Source organism: Salvelinus fontinalis, chromosome 40 (assembly GCF_029448725.1).
Source record: "Salvelinus fontinalis isolate EN_2023a chromosome 40, ASM2944872v1, whole genome shotgun sequence".
NCBI lineage: Eukaryota > Metazoa > Chordata > Actinopteri > Salmoniformes > Salmonidae > Salvelinus > Salvelinus fontinalis.
This window is the reverse complement of record NC_074704.1, coordinates 8,223,669-8,246,644: the sequence shown is the minus strand read 5'-3', so window position 1 is coordinate 8,246,644 and position 22,976 is coordinate 8,223,669. Positions and strand designations below refer to the sequence as shown.

Here is a 22,976-nt window from a genome sequence, read left to right as displayed (position 1 = left end):
TGTAGTCCCTTCCCTATGGTTAATTCAGACAGCCAGTGTCCTGCTGTAGTCCTTCCCTATGGTTAATTCAGACAGCCAGTGTCCTGCTGTAGTCCCTTCCCTATGGTTAATTCAGACAGCCAGTGTCCTGCTGTAGTCCCTCCCTATGGTTAATTCAGACAGCCAGTGTCCTGCTGTAGTCCTTCACGTCACACACACAGAGGTTGGAGACACACGGACACACACAGAGGTTGGGGACACACGGACACACACAGAGGTTGGAGACACACGGACACACACAGAGGTTGGAGACACACGGACACACACAGAGGTTGGAGACACACGGACACACACAGAGGTTGGAGACACACGGACACACACAGAGGTTGGGGACACACGGACACACACACAGAGGTTGGAGACACACGGACACACACAGAGGTTGGGGACACACGGACACACACACAGAGGTTGGAGACACACGGACACACACACAGAGGTTGGAGACACACGGACACACACAGAGGTTGGAGACACACGTCACACACACAGAGGTTGGAGACACACGGACACACACAGAGAGGTTGGAGACACACATCACACATGCAGAGGTTGGAGACACACGTCACACACAGAGAGGTTGGAGACACACGTCACACACGCAGAGGTTGGAGACACACGGACACACAGACAGAGGTTGGAGACACACGGACACACACAAAGGTTGGAGACACACGTCACACACAGAGAGGTTGGAGACACACGTCACACACGCAGAGGTTGGAGACACACGGACACACACGCAGAGGTTGGAGACACACGGACACACAGACAGAGGTTGGAGACACACGGACACACACAGAGGTTGGAGACACACAGACGTATACAGAGATTGGAGACACATGGACACACACAGACGTATACAGAGATTGGAGACACGTGTGATTTTACCCCTCTGATAAACTAGTTAAACATTCTTAAAGCCTTCACTTTTAACCCCAAAAGGAATCGCAGTGTCACGAATAGAGTCCCTTTTGTTCTCACTTGCCAGCTGTCCCTGTAATTGTCTCTGAATCACAAGATAAATGTGAGTTTCAACTGCTTCTGTAGCTGCTCCTCACCATACTGATTACAGTCATTAACTTCAGGTCCCATGACAGGAGTGAGGAAATGAATAGCCTCTGCTTCCACCTGGTGGACGTGTCTAGACATGACAGATGGAATAACGAGCCAGATATTCTCTGCTTCCACCTGGTGGACGTGTCTAGACATGACAGATGGAATAACGAGCCAGATATTCTCTGCTTCCACCTGGTGGAAGTGTCTAGACATGACAGATGGAATAACGAGCCAGATATTCTCTGCTTCCACCTGGTGGACGTGTCTGGACATGACAGATGGAATAACGAGCCAGATATTCTCTGCTTCCACCTGGTGGACGTGTCTAGACATGACCACAGATGGAATAACGAGCCAGATATTCTCTGCTTCCACCTGGTGGACGTGTCTGGACATGACAGATGGAATAACGAGCCAGATATTCTCTGCTTCCACCTGGTGGACGTGTCTAGACATGACCACAGATGGAATAACGAGCCAGATATTCTCTGCTTCCACCTGGTGGACGTGTCTAGACATGACAGATGGAATAACGAGCCAGATATTCTCTGCTTCCACCTGGTGGACGTGTCTGGACATGACCACAGATGGAATAACGAGTCAGATATTCTCTGCTTCCACCTGGTGGACGTGTCTGGACATGACAGATGGAACAACGAGTCAGATATTCTCTGCTTCCACCTGATGGACGTGTCTGGACATGACAGATGGAACAACGAGTCAGATATTCTCTGCTTCCACCTGGTGGACGTGTCTGGACATGACAGATGGAATAACGAGCCAGATATTCTCTGCTTCCACCTGGTGGACGTGTCTGGACATGACAGATGGAATAACGAGCCAGATATTCTCTGCTTCCACCTGGTGGACGTGTCTGGACATGACAGATGGAATAACGAGTCAGATATTCTCTGCTTCCACCTGGTGGACGTGTCTGGACATGACAGATGGAATAACGAGTCAGATATTCTCTGCTTCCACCTGGTGGACGTGTCTGGACATGACAGATGGAATAACGAGTCAGATATTCTCTGCTTCCACCTGGTGGACGTGTCTGGACATGACAGATGGAATAACGAGTCAGATATTCTCTGCTTCCACCTGGTGGACGTGTCTGGACATGACAGATGGAATAACGAGTCAGATATTCTCTGCTTCCACCTGGTGGACGTGTCTAGACATGACAGATGGAATAACGAGCCAGATATTCTCTGCTTCCACCTGGTGGACGTGTCTGGACATGACAGATGGAATAACGAGCCAGATATTCTCTGCTTCCACCTGGTGGACGTGTCTGGACACGACCACAGATGGAATAACGAGCCAGATATTTCACCGGATGTATAAATGTGAAGCGTTTGGTTGGCGTTTCCTCTCACTACCAAATATGGTGATGAGAGGAAGCCCAGTGGCTGGCAGTGGGAGAAGATGGCGATAGATGGATTTTGTCCAACATTCTGATCATTTTCTCATTGATGAAACATTTAATCTCAATACGTTTTTTATTTGTTTCCAAAACTCTAGTCTGTTTACGAACAGAGTGGACTAAGTTTTGTAGACTTTACTCTTTGTCAAAGTTTCAGAAAATGGCGTTCTTCAGAAAGAGTGCAAAGGGCGAATTTAGTTATTTCACACGCTCACTTCACAAAGTAGGCGTTCCCTAACAGAATATGCAAATACATGCTAGAATGCACCAATAGAATCTCGCTAGCTCGTTCTTGGCTCTGCCCACCTCCTTACTTGTTCTGCCCACGATGATTCATTTACTCCCATTGGAAACGACAGGCTGTGGTGTATCTTGGGTTAGTTAATAACATCTTTGACACTACTGTCACAGAGACTCTTACTAACCCCTGGTGTAGATGAAGGAGATGACTGAGCCCAGGGGAGTCCAGATGAGACTCCGTATTGGACCAGACCAAGCAGCTTATCCATGTAAAATGGTTGACAAAACAATATTATACAACAGGTATGTCTGATCCTGTCCAAAAGAAAACTAAAATACGTCCAATATGAATCCTGTCACGTCAGGAGGCTTCCCTCAATCAGCTTCTCAGATCACTAATCACCTGGGAGTAATCACTCCCTTAACAACCCTTCCTCTGCTCCCTCCGGCTCCTGGCCTGGTGGCTGCTGGGAGATGAGACTGCTGGCCTGGTGGCTGCTGGGAGTAATCACTCCCTTTAACAAGCCTTCCTCTGCTCCCTCCGGCTCCTGGCCTGGTGGCTGCTGGGAGATGAGACTGCTGGCCTGGTGGCTGCTGGGAGTAATCACTCCCTTAACAACCCTTACTCTTCTCCCTCCTGCTCCTGGCCTGGTGGCTGCTGGGAGATGAGACTGCTGGCCTGGTGGCTGCTGGGAGTAATCACTCCCTTTAACAACCCTTCCTCTGCTCCCTCCTGATCCTGGCCTGGTGGCTGCTGGGAGATGAGACTGCTGGCCTGGTGGCTGCTGGGAGTAATCACTCCCTTAACAACCCTTCCTCTGCTCCCTCCGGCTCCTGGCCTGGTGGCTGCTGGGAGATGAGACTCCTGTCCTGGTGGCTGCTGGGAGATGAGACTGCTGGACTGGTGGCTGCTGGGAGTAATCACTCCGTTTAACAACCCTTCCTCTGCTCCCTCCGGCTCCTGGCCTGGTGGCTGCTGGGAGATGAGACTGCTGGCCTGGTGGCTGCTGGGAGATGAGACTGCTGGCCTGGTGGCTGCTGGGAGTAATCACTCCCTTTAACAACCCTTCCTCTGCTCCCTCCTGATCCTGGCCTGGTGGCTGCTGGGAGATGAGACTGCTGGCCTGGTGGCTGCTGGGAGTAATCACTCCCTTAACAACCCTTCCTCTGCTCCCTCCGGCTCCTGGCCTGGTGGCTGCTGGGAGATGAGACTGCTGGCCTGGTGGCTGCTGGGAGTAATCACTCCCTTTAACAAGCCTTCCTCTGCTCCCTCCGGCCCCTGGCCTGGTGGCTGCTGGGAGATGAGACTGCTGGCCTGGTGGCTGCTGGGAGTAATCACTCCCTTTAACAACCCTTCCTCTGCTCCCTCCGGCTCCTGGCCTGGTGGCTGCTGGGAGATGAGACTCCTGGCCTGGTGGCTGCTGGGAGATGAGACTCCTGGCCTGGTGGCTGCTGCCCTGTAGAGGTGGGAGATGAGACTCCTGGCCTGGTGGCTGCTGGGAGATGAGACTCCTGGCCTGGTGGCTGCTGGGAGATGAGACTCCTGGCCTGGTGGCTGCTGCCCCGTAGAGGTGGGAGATGAAACTCCTGGCCTGGTGGCTGCTGGGAGATGAGACTCCTGGCCTGGTGGCTGCTGCCCCGTAGAGGTGGGAGATGAAACTCCTGGCCTGGTGGCTGCTGCCCAGTAGAGGTGGGAGATGAAACTCCTGGCCTGGTGGCTGCTGGGAGATGAAACTCCTGGCCTGGTGGCTTCTGCCCTGTAGAGGTGGGAGATGAAACTCCTGAACTGGTGGCTGCTGGGAGATGAAACTCCTGGCCTGGTGGCTGCTGCCTCATAGAGGGGGGAGATGAAACTCCTGGCCTGGTGGCTGCTGCCCCATAGAGGTGAAGGATAAAACTCCTGGCCTGGTGCCTGCTGCACCGTAAAGGTGGGAGATGAAACTCCTGGCCTGGTGGCTGCTGCACCGTAGAGGTGGGAGATGAAACTCCTGGCCTGGTGGCTGCTGCCCTGTAGAGTTGGAAGATGAAACTCCTGGCCTGGTGGCTGCTGGGAGATGAAACTCCTGGCCTGGTGGCTGCTGCCCCGTAGAGGTGGGAGATGAGACTCCTGGCCTGGTGGCTGCTGGGTTTTAAACTCCTGGCTTGGTGGCTGCTGGGAGTAATCACTCCCTGAACAACCCTTCCTCTGCACCCTCCTGCTCCTGGCCTGGTGGCTGCTGGGAGATGAGACTGCTGGCCTGGTGGCTGCTGGGAGATGAGACTCCTGGCCTGGTGGCTGCTGCCTCGTAGAGGTGGGAGATGAGACTCCTGGCCTGGTGGCTGCTGGGAGATGAGACTCCTGGCCTGGTGGCTGCTGGGAGATGAGACTCCTGTTCTGGTGGCTGCTGGGAGATGAGCCTCCTGGCCTGGTGGCTGCTGGGAGATAAGACTCCTGGCCTGGTGGCTGCTGGGAGATGAGACTCCTGGCCTGGTGGCTGCTGGGAGATGAGACTGCTGGCCTGGTGGCTGCTGGGAGTAATCACTCCCTGAACAACCCTTCCTCTGCTCCCTCCTGCTCCTGGCCTGGTGGCTGCTGGGAGATGACACTCCTGGCCTGGTGGCTGCTGGGAGATGAGACTCCTGGCCTGGTGGCTGCTGGGAGATGAGACTCCTGGCCTGGTGGCTGCTGCCCCGTAGAGGTGGGAGATGAGACTCCTGGCCTGGTGGCTGCTGCCCTGTAGAGGTGGGAGATGAGACTCCTGGCCTGGTGGCTGCTGGGAGATGAGACTCCTGGCCTGGTGGCTGCTGGGAGATGAGCATCCTGACCTGGTGGCTGCTGGGAGAGACTCCTGGCCTGGTGGCTGCTGGGAGATGAAACTCCTGGCCTGGTGGCTGCTGGGAGATGAAACTCCTGGCCTGGTGGCTGCTGGGAGATGAAACTCCTGGCCTGGTGGCTGCTGGGAGATGAGACTCCTGGCCTGGTGGCTGCTGGGAGATGAGACTCCTGGCCTGGTGGCTGCTGCCCTGTAGAGGTGGGAGATGAGACTCCTGGCCTGGTGGCTGCTGGGAGATGAGATTCCTGGCCTGGTGGCTGCTGGGAGATGAGACTCCTGGCCTGGTGGCTACTGCCCCGTAGAGGTGGGAGATGAGACTCCTGGCCTGGTGGCTGCTGGGAGATGAGACTCCTGGCCTGGTGGCTGCTGGGAGATGAGCATCCTGGCCTGGTGGCTGCTGGGAGAGACTCCTGGCCTGGTGGCTGCTGGGAGATGAAACTCCTGGCCTGGTGGCTGCTGGGAGATGAGACCGCTGGCCTGGTGGCTGCTGGGAGATGAAACTCGTGGCCTGGTGGCTGCTGGGAGATGAAACTCCTGGCCTGGTGGCTGCTGGGAGATGAGACTCCTGGCCTGGTGGCTGCTGGGAGATGAGACTCCTGGCCTGGTGGCTGCTGCCCTGTAGAGGTGGGAGATGAGACTCCTGGCCTGGTGGCTGCTGGGAGATGAGATTCCTGGCCTGGTGGCTGCTGGGAGATGAGACTCCTGGCCTGGTGGCTGCTGCCCCGTAGAGGTGGGAGATGAAACTCCTGGCCTGGTGGCTGCTGGGAGATGAGACTCCTGGCCTGGTGGCTGCTGCCCCGTAGAGGTGGGAGATGAAACTCCTGGCCTGGTGGCTGCTGGGAGATGAATCTCCTGGCCTGGTGGCTTCTGCCCTGTAGAGGTGGGAGATGAAACTCCTGGCCTGGTGGCTGCTGGGAGATGAAACTCCTGGCCTGGTGGCTGCTGCCTCATAGAGGGGGGAGATGAAACTCCTGGCCTGGTGGCTGCTGCCCCATAGAGGTGAAGGATAAAACTCCTGGCCTGGTGCCTGCTGCACCGTAGAGGTGGGAGATGAAACTCCTGGCCTGGTGGCTGCTGCACCGTAGAGGTGGAAGATGAAACTCCTGGCCTGGTGGCTGCTGGGAGATGAAACTCCTGGCCTGGTGGCTGCTGCCCCGTAGAGGTGGGAGATGAGACTCCTGGCCTGGTGGCTGCTGGGTTTTAAACTCCTGGCTTGGTGGCTGCTGGGAGATTAAACTCCTGGCCTGGTGGCTGCTGCCCCGTAGAGTTGGGAGATGAAACTCCTGGCCTGGTGGCTGCTGCCCCGTAGAGGTGGGAGATGAGACTCCTGGCCTGGTGGCTGCTGCCCTGTAGAGGTGGGAGATGAGACTCCTGGCCTGGTGGTTGCTGGGAGATGAAACTCCTGGCCTGGTGGCTGCTGCCCCGTAGAGTTGGGAGATGAAACTCCTGGCCTGGTGGCTGCTGCCCTGTAGAGGTGGGAGATGAGACTCCTGGCCTGGTGGCTGCTGCCCTGTAGAGGTGGGAGATGAAACTCCTGGCCTGGTGGCTGCTGGGAGATGAGACTCCTGGCCTGGTGGCTGCTGCCCCGTAGAGGTGGGAGATGAGACTCCTGGCCTGGTGGCTGCTGCCCTGTAGAGGTGGGAGATGAGACTCCTGGCCTGGTGGCTGCTGGGAGATGAGACTCCTGGCCTGGTGGCTGCTGCCCTGTAGAGGTGGGACAGCTTGGACAGTATTCAGTATTCTGTAACGGATTTGAAAAACCAGACGGATTTGAGCACTAAAACATGCCGTGTAGAACAAGACTTTAGAGAGGCAGGGTTCCTGACCGAAATCAAACATACAGACAGTGGAGGAGAACCAGGTTTAAATTACTTAAAATGGCCCTATCATACAGTCAGTGGCCCTCATCCGGTTTGGGCTGGTTCTTAGGCAGCCAGAAAGGCAGCGTTCGTGACCTGACCGTGGATCCCTGCAGCAGTACTGTTGTCTCAGCTAATCTTCCAGACTGACATGGGAAGGAATCGTAGAAACCAGAGAGAGAGACAAAGTGTAAACTGAGCGTGCTCCCTTTTAAATATCACATCAGTCCAACTGTGTGACCTGTCTGCCATTAAACACTGAGTCAGGACGTATCTGTCTGCCATTAAACACTGTGTGATCTGTCTGCCATTAAACACTGTGTGATCTGTCTGCCATTAAACACTGTGTGATCTGTCTGCCATTAAACACTGTGTGATCTGTCTGCCATTAAACACTGTGTGATCTGTCTGCCATTAAACACTGTGTGATCTGTCTGCCATTAAACACTGTGTGATCTGTCTGCCATTAAACACTGAGTCAGGAAGTATCTGTCTGCCATTAAACACTGTGTGATCTGTCTGCCATTAAACACTGTGTGATCTGTCTGCCATTAAACACTGTGTGATCTGTCTGCCATTAAACACTGTGTGATCTGTCTGCCATTAAACACTGTGTGATCTGTCTGCCATTAAACACTGAGTCAGGAAGTATCTGTCTGCCATTAAACACTGTGTGATCTGTCTGCCATTAAACACTGTGTGATCTGTCTGCCATTAAACACAGTGTGATCTGTCAGCCATTAAACACTGAGTCAGGAAGTATCTGTCTGCCATTAAACACTGTGTGATCTGTCTGCCATTAAACACTGTGAGTCAGGGAGTATCTGTCTGCCATTAAACACTGTGAGTCAGGAAGTATCTGTCTGCCATTAAACACTGTGTGATCTGTCTGCCATTAAACACTGTGTGATCTGTCTGCCATTAAACACTGTGTGATCTGTCTGCCATTAAACACTGTGAGTCAGGAAGTATCTGTCTGCCATTAAACACTTTTTTATCTGTCTTCCAATTAAACACTGTGTGATCTGTCTTCCAATTAAACACTGTGTGATCTGTCTGCCATTAAACACTGAGTCAGGAAGTATCTGTCTGCCATTAAACACTGTGTGATCTGTCTGCCATTAAACACTGTGTGATCTGTCTGCCATTAAACACTGTGGGATCTGTCTTCCAATTAAACACTGTGTGATCTGTCTGCCATTAAACACTGTGAGTCAGGAAGTATCTGTCTGCCATTAAACACTGTGTGATCTGTCTGCCATTAAACACTGTGAGTCAGGAAGTATCTGTATGCCATTAAACACTGTGTGATCTGTCTGCCATTAAACACTGTGAGTCAGGATGTATCTGTCTGCCATTAAACACTGTGTGATCTGTCTGCCATTAAACACTGTGTGATCTGTCTTCCAATTAAACACTGTGTGATCTGTCTGCCATTAAACACTGTTTCATATGTCTGCCATTAAACACTGAGTCAGGAAGTATCTGTCTGCCATTAAACACTGTGTGATCTGTCTTCTAATTAAACACTGTGTGATCTGTCTGCCATTAAACACTGTGTGATCTGTCTGCCATTAAACACTGTGTGATCTGTCTGCCATTAAACACTGTGTGATCTGTCTGCCATTAAACACTGTGTGATCTGTCTGCCATTAAACACTGTGTGATCTGTCTGCCATTAAACACTGTGTGATCTGTCTGCCATTAAACACTGAGTCAGGAAGTATCTGTCTGCCATTAAACACTGTGTGATCTGTCTGCCATTAAACACTGTGTGATCTGTCTGCCATTAAACACTGTGTGATCTGTCTGCCATTAAACACTGTGTGATCTGTCTGCCATTAAACACTGTGTGATCTGTCTGCCATTAAACACTGTGTGATCTGTCTGCCATTAAACACTGTGAGGAATCATGTCCCAGATTGTAACAACCGATACTGGAGGTCTCTCTGTCTGGTCACATGTTGAATCACTACTGTAGTTGCTGTCACAACTCTTTGTGTGTGTGTGTGTGTGTGTGTGTGTGTGTGTGTGTGTGTGTGTGTGTGTGTGTGTGTGTGTGTGTGTGTGTGTGTGTGTGTGTGTGTGTGTGTGTGTGTTACAGAAGCAATCCTCATCAGTAAAATCTTAATCACAGCTCTCTCTCTCTCATTCTGTCTCCAACCCTCTCCCTCCCTCCCTCCCTCCCTCCACCAGGTCACTATGATGCTCTGAGACCCAGTCAGGCGTTTGAGTTCACCCGGGACCCGTCTGTGGGGCAGATAGCTCTGGCTTTCCTCCAGGCCTCCTTCGCCTTCAGCGGCTGGAACTTCCTGAACTACGTCACTGAGGAGGTGGTCGAGCCTCGCAAGTAAGGACCTCTAGACGTAGGCTACGTCCCAATTTAATCAGGATAGACCTCTAGACGTGGGCTACGTCCCAATTTAATCAGGATAGACCTCTAGACCTCTAGATGTAGGCTACGTCCCAATTTAATCAGGATAGACCTCTAGATGTAGGCTACGTCCCAATTTAATCAGGATAGACCTCTAGATTTAGGCTGCGTCCCAATTTAATCAGGATAGACCTCTAGACCTCTAGATGTAGGCTACGTCCCAATTTAATCAGGATAGACCTCTAGATGTAGGCTACGTCCCAATTTAATCAGGATAGACCTCTAGATTTAGGCTGCGTCCCAATTTAATCAGGATAAACCTCTAGATTTTGGCTACGTCCCAATTTAATCAGGATAGACCTCTAGATGTAGGCTACGTCCCAATTTAATCAGGATAGACCCCTAGACCTCTAGATGTAGGCTACGTCCCAATTTAATCAGGATAGACCTCTAGATTTAGGCTGCGTCCCAATTTAATCAGGATAGACCTCTAGATTTAGGCTGCGTCCCAATTTAATCAGGATAGATCTCTAGATGTAGGCTGCGTGTCACGATCGTGTGGGGGATTTACGGACCAAAACGCAGCAGTTGGAAAATAAGCCATCTTCTTTTATTAAACAACACGAAGATGAACACGACACAAAAACACTTTAACAAAACAACAAAACGACCGTGAAGCTACAAACGTTGTACACAAACATACAGGCTACTAACGTTCTTACATAGACAATTACCCACAACCAATGAGAGCCTATGGCTACCCTAAATAAGGCTCCCAATCAGAGACAACCGAAATCAGCTGTCTCTAATTGGGAACTCATTCAGGTAACCATAGACTCTCCTAGATAACTAACCAACATAGACAACGCTAGACATATACACTCAACACAAAACCATATACTCCACCCCATAACCCCTTTACCAAATAAACACCCAAAACCAACAAAAACATAAACATTCCCCATGTCACACCCTGACCTAACTAAAATAATAAAGAAAACAAAGAATAATAAGGCCAGGGCGTGACATAACCCCCCCCTTGAGGCGCGAACTCCGGGCGCACCATACACAGTCTAAGGGAGGGTCTGGGTGGGCTCCCCTCCACGGTGGCGGCTCCGGCTCTGGTCGTAGTCCCCACGTCACCACAGTACCTAACCACCTCCTAGGCTTCCTCCAAACGACCCCCCTCCACATTAACCCCATTGCATTAAGGGGGAGTTCCGGACTAAGGGACAGCTCCGGACTAAGGACCAGTACCAGGGTAAGGGGTAGTACCAGGGTCAGGGGCAGTACCAGGATAAGGGGCAGTACCAGGATAAGGGGCAGCACCAGGGTAAGAGGCAGCAACAGGGTAAGGGGCAGCAACAGGGTAAGGGGCAGCTCCGGACTGAGGAATGGCAGCTCCGGACTGAGGGACTGCAGCTCCGGACTGAGGGACTGCAGCTCCGGACTGAGGGATGGCCCATGGCTGGCTGACGGATCTGGCTGCTCATGGCTGGCTGACGGATCTGGCTGCTCATGGCTGGCTAACTGATCTGGCTGCCCATGGCTGGCTGACGGATCTGGCTGCTCATGGCTGGCTGACGGATCTGGCTGCTCATGGCTGGCTGACGGATCTGGCTGCTCATGGCTGGCTGACGGATCTGGCTGCTCATGGCTGGCTGACGGATCTGGCTGCTCATGGCTGGCTGACGGATCTGGCTGCTCATGGCTGGCTGACGGATCTGGCTGCTCATGGCTAGCTGACGGATCTGGCTGCTCATGGCTAGCTGACGGATCTGGCTGCTCATGGCTAGCTGACGGATCTGGCTGCTCATGGCTAGCTGACGGATCTGGCTGCTCATGGCTAGCTGACGGATCTGGCTGCTCATGGCTAGCTGACGGATCTGGCTGCTCATGGCTAGCTGACGGATCTGGCTGCTCATGGCTAGCTGACGGATCTGGCTGCTCATGGCTAGCTGACGGATCTGGCTGCTCATGGCTAGCTGACGGATCTGGCTGCTCATGGCTAGCTGACGGATCTGGCTGCTCATGGCTAGCTGACGGATCTGGCTGCTCATGGCTAGCTGACGGATCTGGCTGCTCATGGCTAGCTGACGGATCTGGCTGCTCATGGCTAGCTGACGGATCTGGCTGCTCATGGCTAGCTGACGGATCTGGCTGCTCATGGCTAGCTGACGGATCTGGCTGCTCATGGCTGGCTGACTGATCTGGCTGCTCCTGTCTGGTTGGCGGCTCTGGCAGATCCTGTCTGGTTGGCGGCTCTGGCAGATCCTGTCTGGTTGGCGGCTCTGGCAGATCCTGTCTGACGGACGGCTCTAGCGGCTCCTGTCTGGCTGGCGGCTCTAGCGGCTCCTGTCTGGCGGACGGCTCAGTGGGCTCATGGCAGACGGGCGGCTTTGCAGGCTCATGGCAGACGGGCGGCTTTGCAGGCTCATTGCAGACGGATGGCTCAGATGGCGCTGGGGAGACGGATGGCTCAGATGGCGCTGGGTAGACGGATGGCTCAGATGGCGCTGGGTAGACGAGCAGTTCAGTCAACGCTGTGCAGACGGCAGACTCCTGCCGGCTGAGGCGCACTGTAGGCCTGGTGCGTGGTGCCGGGACTGGTGGCACCGGGCTGGGGACACGCATCTCAGGGCTAGTGCGGGGAGCAGCAACAGGACGCACAGGACTCTGGGGACACACAGGAGGCTTGGTGCGTGGTTTAGACACTGGTGGTAAAGGGCTGGAGACACGCACCATATAGCTAGTGCGTGGAGGAGGCACTGGTGGTACTGGATTGGGGCGGGGAGGTGGCGCCGGAAATACCGGACCGTGCAGGCGTACTGGCTCCCTTGAACGCCGAGCCTGCCCAACCTTACCTGGTTGTATGCTCCCCGTCGCCTGACCAGTGCGGGGAGGTGGAATGACCCGCACCGGCCTATGTAGGCGAACCGGGGACACCATGCGTAAGGCTGGTGCCATGTACGCCGGCCCGAGGAGACGCACTGGTGACCAGATGCGTTGGGCCGGCTTCATGACATACGGCTCAACGCTCAGTCTAGCCCGGCCGATACGTGGAGCTGAAATGTACCGAACCGGGCTATGCACGCGTACAGGAGACACCGTGCGCTCTACTGCGTAACACGGTGTCTGCCCGTACTCCCGCTCTCCACGGTAAGTACAGGGAGTAGGCGCAGGTTTCCTACCTGACTTCGCCACACTCCCTTTAAGGCCCCCCCCAAGAAATTTTTGGGTTGTACTCACGGGCTTCCAGCCTTGTCTCCGTGCTGCCTCCTCATATCGCCTCCTCTCGGCTTTCGCTGCCTCCAGCTCTTCACGAGGGAGGCGATATTCTCCAGGTTGATCCCAAGGTCCATCTCTTTCCAATTCCTCCTCCCAACTCCAGAGATCCTGTGTAGGCAGGTCCTGTTGCCGCCTTCCATGCCGCTTGGTCCTATGGTGGGTAATTCTGTCACGATCGTGTACTGGAGAGAATGAGGACCAAGGCGCAGCTGGATATGAATACATCTTCTCTTTTTTTATTTAAAAGACGAAGATGAACACGACACGAGACACTTTAACATAACAACAAAACAACAAAACGACCGTGAAGCTACAAACGTTGTGCACAAACATACAGGCTACTAACGTTCTTACATAGACAATTACCCACAACCAATGAGAGCCTATGGCTACCCTAAATAATGCTCCCAATCAGAGACAACCGAAATCAGCTGTCTCTAATTGGGAACTCATTCAGGTAACCATAGACTCTCCTAGATAACTAACCAACATAGACAACGCTAGACATATACACTCAACACAAAACCATATACTCCACCCCATAACCCCTTTACCAAATAAACACCCAAAACCAACAAAAACATAAACATTCCCCATGTCACACCCTGACCTAACTAAAATAATAAAGAAAACAAAGAATAATAAGGCCAGGGCGTGACACTGCGTCCCAATTTAATCAGGATAGACCTCTAGACCTCTAGATGTAGGCTACGTCCCAATTTAATCAGGATAGACCTCTAGACCTCTAGATGTAGGCTACGTCCCAATTTAATCAGGATAGACCTCTAGACCTCTAGATGTAGGCTACGTCCCAATTTAATCAGGATAGACCTCTAGACCTCTAGATGTAGGCTACGTCCCAATTTAATCAGGATAGACCTCTAGACCTCTAGATGTAGGCTACGTCCCAATTTAATCAGGATAGACCTCTAGATGTAGGCTACGTCCCAATTTAATCAGGATAGACCTCTAGATTTAGGCTATGTCCCAATTTAATCAGGATAGACCTCTAGATGTAGGCTACGTCCCAATTTAATCAGGATAGACCTCTAGATGTAGGCTACGTCCCAATTTAATCAGGATAGACCTCTAGACCTCTAGATGTAGGCTACGTCCCAATTTAATCAGGATAGACCTCTAGATGTAGGCTACGTCCCAATTTAATCAGGATAGACCTCTAGATGTAGGCTACGTCCCAATTTAATCAGGATAGACCTCTAGACCTCTAGATGTAGGCTACGTCCCAATTTAATCAGGATAGACCTCTAGGTGTAGGCTACGTCCCAATTTAATCAGGATAGACCTCTAGACCTCTAGATGTAGGCTACGTCCCAATGTAATCAGGGTAGACCAATCTACCTCTACATTTAGGCAACGTCCCAATTTTTACCCTTCTAACAAAGTGTGCACTTGCACACTCCCTGTTATGAATTTCAAAGCATTGGTCTGCTCAAAACATTAGCTGAAGCGAATTTTCCAAGTGTACACTTCAGGAGAAGGGTGGAGAATCGGAGATGCAACGAACTGTGTCCTCATAGCACCACCTAGTGGTGGAAAGTGGAAGAGCACCTGTTGTCATACTAATATATCGACTTTACATGTGGTCATGTTGCAGCTGTTTACTTATTGCCTCCAATGCTCAAATTATATTCATTAACTTTACCGTCTCACTGCTGTCTAATGAGTTGACTGTCTCACTGCTGTCTAATGAGTTGACTGTCTCACTGCTGTCTAATGAGTTGACTGTCTCACTGCTGTCTAATGGGTTGACTGTCTCACTGCTGTCTAATGGGTTGACTGTCTCACTGCTGTCTAATGGGTTGACTGTCTCACTGCTGTCTAATGGGTTGACTGTCTCACTGCAGTCTAATGGGTTGACTGTCTCACTGCAGTCTAATGAGTTGACTGTCTCACTGCTGTCTAATGAGTTGACTGTCTCACTGCTGTCTAATGAATTGACTGTCTCACTGCTGTCTAATGAATTGACTGTCTCACTGCTGTCTAATGAGTTGACTGTCTCACTGCTGTCTAATGAGTTGACTGTCTCACTGCTGTCTAATGAGTTGACTGTCTCACTGCTGTCTAATGGGTTGACTGTCTCACTGCTGTCTAATGAATTGACTGTCTCACTGCTGTCTAATGGGTTGACTGTCTCACTGCTGTCTAATGAATTGACTGTCTCACTGCTGTCTAATGAGTTGACTGTCTCACTGCTGTCTAATGGGTTGACTGTCTCACTGCTGTCTAATGGGTTGACTGTCTCACTGCTGTCTAATGGGTTGACTGTCTCACTGCTGTCTAATGAGTTGACTGTCTCACTGCTGTCTAATGAATTGACTGTCTCACTGCTGTCTAATGGGTTGACTGTCTCACTGCTGTCTAATGGGTTGACTGTCTCACTGCTGTCTAATGAATTGACTGTCTCACTGCTGTCTAATGGGTTGACTGTCTCACTGCTGTCTAATGGGTTGACTGTCTCACTGCTGTCTAATGGGTTGACTGTCTCACTGCTGTCTAATGAGTTGACTGTCTCACTGCTGTCTAATGGGTTGACTGTCTCACTGCTGTCTAATGGGTTGACTGTCTCACTGCAGTCTAATGAGTTGACTGTCTCACTGCTGTCTAATGGGTTGACTGTCTCACTGCTGTCTAATGAGTTGACTGTCTCACTGCTGTCTAATGGGTTGACTGTCTCACTGCTGTCTAATGGGTTGACTGTCTCACTGCTGTCTAATGGGTTGACTGTCTCACTGCTGTCTAATGAGTTGACTGTCTCACTGCTGTCTAATGGGTTGACTGTTACAAGTCATTGCTATTTACATATGCTTTTCAATATGTAACATGTTCCTGTTATTGCTAACTGTCAGTGTCAAGGCATGTTACTGTAATATGTTACCTGTGGTCACTCTAGCAACCTGCCCCTAGCCATCTACATAATCCTATAATATATTATTACAGTACTATATTACTGTAATATAATGTACTGTTTTACAGGAACCTGGTATATTACTGTAAAATATGTTTCTAATCTCAGGAACCTGCCCCGGGCTATCTACATATTACTGTAATATATTATTACAGTACTATATTACTGTAATATAATGTACTGTTTTACAGGAACCTGGTATATTACTGTAAAATATGTTTCTAATCTCAGGAACCTGCCCTGGGCTATCTACATATTACTGTAATATATTATTACAGTACTATATTACTGTAATATAATGTACTGTTTTACAGGAACCTGGTATATTACTGTAAAATATGTTTCTAATCTCAGGAACCTGCCCCGGGCTATCTACATATTACTGTAATATATTTTATTATTACAGTACTATATTACTGTAATATAATCTACTGTTTTACAGGAACCTGGTATATTACTGTAAAATATGTTACTGACTGTCAGTGTCATGGCATGCTTCTGTAATATGTTACCTGTTACTCTAGGAACCTGCCCCGGGCTATCTACATATTACTGTAAAATATTATTACAGTACTATATTACTGTAATAAAATGTACTGTTTTACAGGAACCTGGTATATTACTGTAAAATATGTCTGTAATCTCAGGAACCTGCCCCGGGCGATCTACATATTACTGTAAAATATTATTACAGTACTATATTACTGTAATATAATGTACTGTTTTACAGGAACCTGGTATATTACTGTAAAATATGTCTGTAATCTCAGGAACCTGCCCCGAGCGATCTACATATCCATTCCCCTGGTGACGTTAGTCTACACACTGACCAACATCGCATACTTCTCCTCCATGACCCCCGAAGAGCTGTTGGCATCCAACGCCGTGGCCGTGGTGAGAATTAATGCATCTATAAATAAAATAATCGAAAAGTAATAACACTTAATAATAAAGTCATAATAAATACACAATGAGTAACAATAACATGGTTATATACAGGAATTATATACAGGAAGTAACAGATAATAACATGACTATATACAGGCAGTACCAGGCCATAACATGGCTATATACAGGAAGTACCAGGTAATAACATGGCTATATACAGGAAGTACCAGGTAATAACATGGCTATATACAGGAAGTACCAGGTAATAACATGGCTATATACAGGAAGTACCAGGTAATAACATGGCTATATACAGGAAGTACCAGTACTGAGTCAATGTACAGGGGTACGAGGTAATAACATGGCTATATACAGGAAGTACCAGGTAATAACATGGCTATATACAGGAAGTACCAGTACTGAGTCAATGTACAGGGGTACGAGGTAATAACATGGCTATATACAGGAAGTACAAGTACTGAGTCAATGTGCAGGGGTACGAGGTAATTGAGGTAGATATTTACATATAACTAGGAATAAAGTGATTAAGCAACAGGATAGATAATAAACAGTAGCAGCAGCATATGTTTTTAATAACCTGCCCAGGGACTGCGGTTGAAAATTAGCCGGCTGGCTAAAACCGGCACTTTTACTGAAACGTTGATTAATGTGCACTGTCCCTGTAAAAATAAACTCAAACTCACATATGTAATTAGTCAAAAAAGTTAACTATTAAATAACTATCTGATGGCTTGGGGGAAGAAGCTGTTCAGGGTCCTGTTGGTTCCAGTACCGCTTGCCGTGCGGTAGCAGAGAAAACAGTCTATGACTAGGGTGGCTGGAGTCTTTGGACATTTTTAGGGCCTTCCTCTGACACCGCCTGGTATAGAGGTCCTGGATGGTAGGAAGCTTGGCCCCGGTGATGTACTGGGCCGTACGCACTACCCTCTGTAGCGCCTTGCTGTCGGAGGCCGAGCATTTGCAATACCAGGCGGTGATGCAACCAGTCAGGATGCTCTCGGTGGTACAGCTGTAGAACCTTTTGACAATCTGAGGACCCATGCCAAGTCTTTTCAGTCTCCTGAAGGGGGAATAGGCTTTGTCATGTCCTCTTCACGACTGTCTTGGCATGTTTGGACCATGATAGTTTGTTGGTGATGTGGACGCCAAGGAACTTAAAGCTCTCAACCTGCTCCACTACATCCCCATCGATGAGAATGGGGGCGTGGTCGGCCTTCCTTTTCCTGTAGTCCACAATCATCTCCTTTGTCTTGATCACGTTGAGGGAGAGGTTGTTATCCTGGCACCACACGGCCAGGTCTCTGACCTCCTCCCTATAGGCTGTCTCATCGTTGTCAAAGATCAGGCCTACCACTGTTGTGTCATCAGCAAACTTAATGATGGTGTTGGAGTTGTGCCTGGCCACGCAGTCGTAGGTGAACAGGGAGTACATGAGGGGACTGAGCACGCACCCCTGAGGGGCCCCTGTGTTGAGGGTCAGCGTGGCAGATGTGTTGTTGCCTACCCTTACCACCTGGGGGGCGGCCCGTCAGGAAGTCCAGGATCCAGTTGCAGAGGGAGGTGTTTAGTCCCAGGGTCCTTAGCTTGGTGATGAGCTTTGTGGGCACTATGGTGTTGAACGCTGAACTGTAGTCAGTGAACAGCATTCTCACATAGGTGTTCCTTTTATCCAGGTGGAAAAGGGCAGTGTTTTATTACTTGTTATGTTTTGTGTTTTTTTGTGGACCACAAGAAGAGGAGCTGCTGCTTCTGTAAAAGCTAATGAGGATCCATAATAAACACCAGGAAGAGAAGCTGCTTGTAACGTCAGGAGAATGATGGGTGTGGAGTCAGGCGCAGAGAACAGAAATTCACGGGGGAAAAAACGCTTTAATGTCCACAGTCAAACAGGAACAGGTAGAAAAATGGGTGAAGCCAAAACACAGGCGCAAACACAACCCACAGACCACTGTTACATAAACCGGACAGCGAAAACCCAAAATAAACAATACACCTCCTACGTACAATAACAACAAGCCCGCACAAACACCAGCGGGCAAAACGAACCTAAATAGTACCCATCCCAAAAACCCAACAAGGAACAGGTGAAAACAATTAGACAAAAACAAACAAAAAGGAAAAAGGGATCGGTGGCAGCTAGTAGACCGGCGACGACGACCGCCGAGCGCCGCCCGAACAGGAAGTGGAGCCACCTTCGGTAGGAGTCGTGACACTGCTGCTTCTGTAAAATCAAATCAAATCAAGTTTATTTTATATAGCCCTTCGTACATCAGCTAATATCTCAAAGTGCTGTACAGAAACCCCCAGCCTAAAACCCCCAAAACAGCAAGCAATGCAGGTGTAGAAGCACGGTGGCTAGGGAAAAACTCCCTAGAAAAAACTCCCTAAAAGCTAATGAGGATCCATAATAAACAAATAAAATGTGGTGATGTGATTTTGTGTGGTTATTTAACAGTTAACTATCTGTGGTTGTTTTGAAGGTTGTTTAATGATTGTTGAATGGTTTTTCTACAGACATTTGGTGAGAAGTTGCTGGGCGTATTCTCCTGGGTGATGCCCATCTCTGTGGCTCTGTCGACATTCGGAGGCATCAACGGCTATCTCTTCACCTCTTCCAGGTACTAATAGTCTCATAATATAGTCAGCGGGTTCTCCAACCTCTCTTCACCTCTTCCAGGTACTAATAGTTTCATAATATAGTCAGCGGTTCTCCAACCTCTCTTCACCTCTTCCAGGTACTAATAGCCTCATAATATAGTCAGCGGGTTCTCCAACCTCTCTTCACTTCATCCAGGTACTAATAGTCTCGTAATATAGTCAGCGGGTTCTCCAACCTCTCTTCACCTCTTCCAGGTACTAATAGTTTCATAATATAGTCAGCGGGTTCTCCAACCTCTCTTCACCTCTTCCAGGTACTAATAGCCTCATAATATAGTCAGCGGGTTCTCCAACCTCTCTTCACCTCCACCAGGTACTAATAGCCTCATAATATAGTCAGCGGGTTCTCCAACCTCTCTTCACCTCTTCCAGGTACTAATAGCCTCATAATATAGTCAGCGGGTTCTCCAACCCCTCTTCACCTCTTCCAGGTACTAATAATGTAACGATGTTCCTCCTCCTCTTCATACGAAGAGGAGGAGTAGTGATTTGACCAACGTGCAGCGGGGTGTGAATTCATAATGATTTAATAAATCAAACGACGAGACACGAAAAACAAACACTTGGAAGTATTACAAAATAACCAAAACGAATGTAGACTGGCCTTCGCCATGACAACTTACATACAACACGAATCACGTAGGAACAGGTACAGACTATTACGAACGAACGAACGAAACGCTACAGTCCCGTGTGGTGCACAGACACGGACGACAATCACCCACAAACAAACAGTGAGAACAACCTACCTTAATATGACTCTCAATCAGAGGAAACGTCAAACACCTGTCTCTAATTGAGAGCCATACCAGGCAACCCAAAACCAACATAGAAACAGAAAACATAGACTGCCCACCCAAAACTCACGCCCTGACCATCAAACACATACAAAACAACAGAAAACAGGTCAGGAACGTGACTAATAGTCTCATAATATAGTCAGCGGTTCTCCAACCTCTCCGTCGGGGGACCGCCCCCCAAGGAAACTTCCCACGTTATTGTCCTGTAACATTCATCCATAACCCATACCAATATACCCATACCATTATACAGTCCACTTCATCCATAACCCATACCAATATACAGTCCACTTCATCCATAACCCATACCAATGTACAGTCCACTTCATCCATAACCCATACCAATATACAGTCCACTTCATCCATAACCCATACCAATATACAGTCCACTTCATCCATAACCCATACCAATATACAGTCCACTTCATCCATAACCCATACCAATATACAGTCCACTTCATCCATAACCCATACCAATATACAGTCCCCTTACTCCATAACCCATATCAATATACAGTCCACTTCATCCATAACCCATATTAATATACAGTCCACTTCATCCATAACCCATATCAATATACCCATACCAATATACAGTCCACTTCATCCATAACCCATACCAATATACAGTCCACTTCATCCATAACCCATATCAATATACAGTCCACTTCATCCATAACCCATACCAATATACAGTCCACTTCATCCATAACCCATACCAATATACAGTCCACTTCATTCATGACCCATATCAATATACCCATACCAATATACAGTCCACTTCATTCATGACCCATATCAATATACCCATACCAATATACAGTCCACTTCATTCATGACCCATATCAATATACCCACACCAATATACAGTCCACTTCATCCATAACCCATACCAATATACAGTCCACTTCATCCATAACCCATACCAATATACCCATACCAATATACAGTCCCCTTACTCCATAACCCATATCAATATACAGTCCACTTCCTTCATAACCCATATTAATATACAGTCCACTTCATCCATAACCCATATTAATATACCCATACCAATATACAGTCCACTTCATCCATAACCCATATTAATATACAGTCCACTTCATCCATAACCCCTACCAATATACAGTCCACTTCATCCATAACCCATATTAATATACAGTCCACTTCATCCATAACCCATATCAATATACAGTCCACTTCATCCATAACCCATATCAATATACCCATACCAATATACAGTCCACTTCATCCATAACCCATACCAATATACAGTCCACTTCCTCCATAACCCATATTAATATACAGTCCACTTCATCCATAACCCATACCAATATACAGTCCACTTCATCCATAACCCATATTAATATACAGTCCACTTCATCCATAACCCATACCAATACACAGTCCACTTCATCCATAACCCATACCAATATACCCATACCATTATACAGTCCACTTCATCCATAACCCATACCAATATACAGTCCCCTTACTCCATAACCCATATCAATATACAGTCCACTTCATCCATAACCCATATTAATATACAGTCCACTTCATCCATAACCCATATCAATATACCCATACCAATATACAGTCCACTTCATCCATAACCCATACCAATATACAGTCCACTTCATCCATAACCCATATTAATATACAGTCCACTTCCTCCATAAACCATACCAATATACAGTCCACTTCATCCATAACCCATACCAATATACAGTCCACTTCATCCATAACCCATACCAATACACAGTCCACTTCATCCATAACCCATACCAATATACAGTCCACTTCATCCATAACCCATACCAATATACAGTCCACTTCATCCATAACCCATACCAATATACAGTCCACTTCATCCATAACCCATATTAATATACCCATACCAATATACAGTCCACTTCATCCATAACCCATACCAATATACAGTCCACTTCATCCATAACCCATACCAATATACAGTCCACTTCATCCATAACCCATATTAATATACCCATACCAATATACAGTCCACTTCATCCATAACCCATACCAATATACAGTCCACTTCATCCATAACCCATACCAATATACAGTCCACTTCATCCATAACCCATATCAATATACAGTCCACTTCATCCATAACCCATATCAATATACAGTCCACTTCATCCATTACCCATACCAATATACAGTCCACTTCATCCATAACCCATACCAATATACAGTCCACTTCATTCATGACCCATATCAATATACCCATACCAATATACAGTTCACTTCATTCATGACCCATATCAATATACCCATACCAATATACAGTCCACTTCATTCATGACCCATATCAATATACCCACACCAATATACAGTCCACTTCATCCATAACCCATACCAATATACAGTCCACTTCATCCATAACCCATACCAATATACCCATACCAATATACAGTCCCCTTACTCCATAACCCATATCAATATACAGTCCACTTCCTCCATAACCCATATTAATATACAGTCCACTTCATCCATAACCCATATTAATATACCCATACCAATATACAGTCCACTTCATCCATAACCCATATTAATAT

At 48.6% G+C, this 22,976-nt stretch overlaps 1 protein-coding gene across 1 annotated transcript in view; it reads left to right on the top strand.

The window, feature by feature from the left end:
• LOC129838971 (asc-type amino acid transporter 1-like) overlaps positions 1 to 22,976 on the top strand; it is a 101,817-nt gene that overhangs the window by 67,766 nt on the left and 11,075 nt on the right. Inside the window, exons 5-7 of the mRNA XM_055906235.1 lie at positions 9,633 to 9,786; positions 16,795 to 16,918; positions 19,448 to 19,551. Of these exons, the coding sequence (XP_055762210.1) occupies positions 9,633 to 9,786; positions 16,795 to 16,918; positions 19,448 to 19,551 (382 nt within the window). The remainder of the gene's footprint in view (positions 1 to 9,632; positions 9,787 to 16,794; positions 16,919 to 19,447; positions 19,552 to 22,976) is intronic.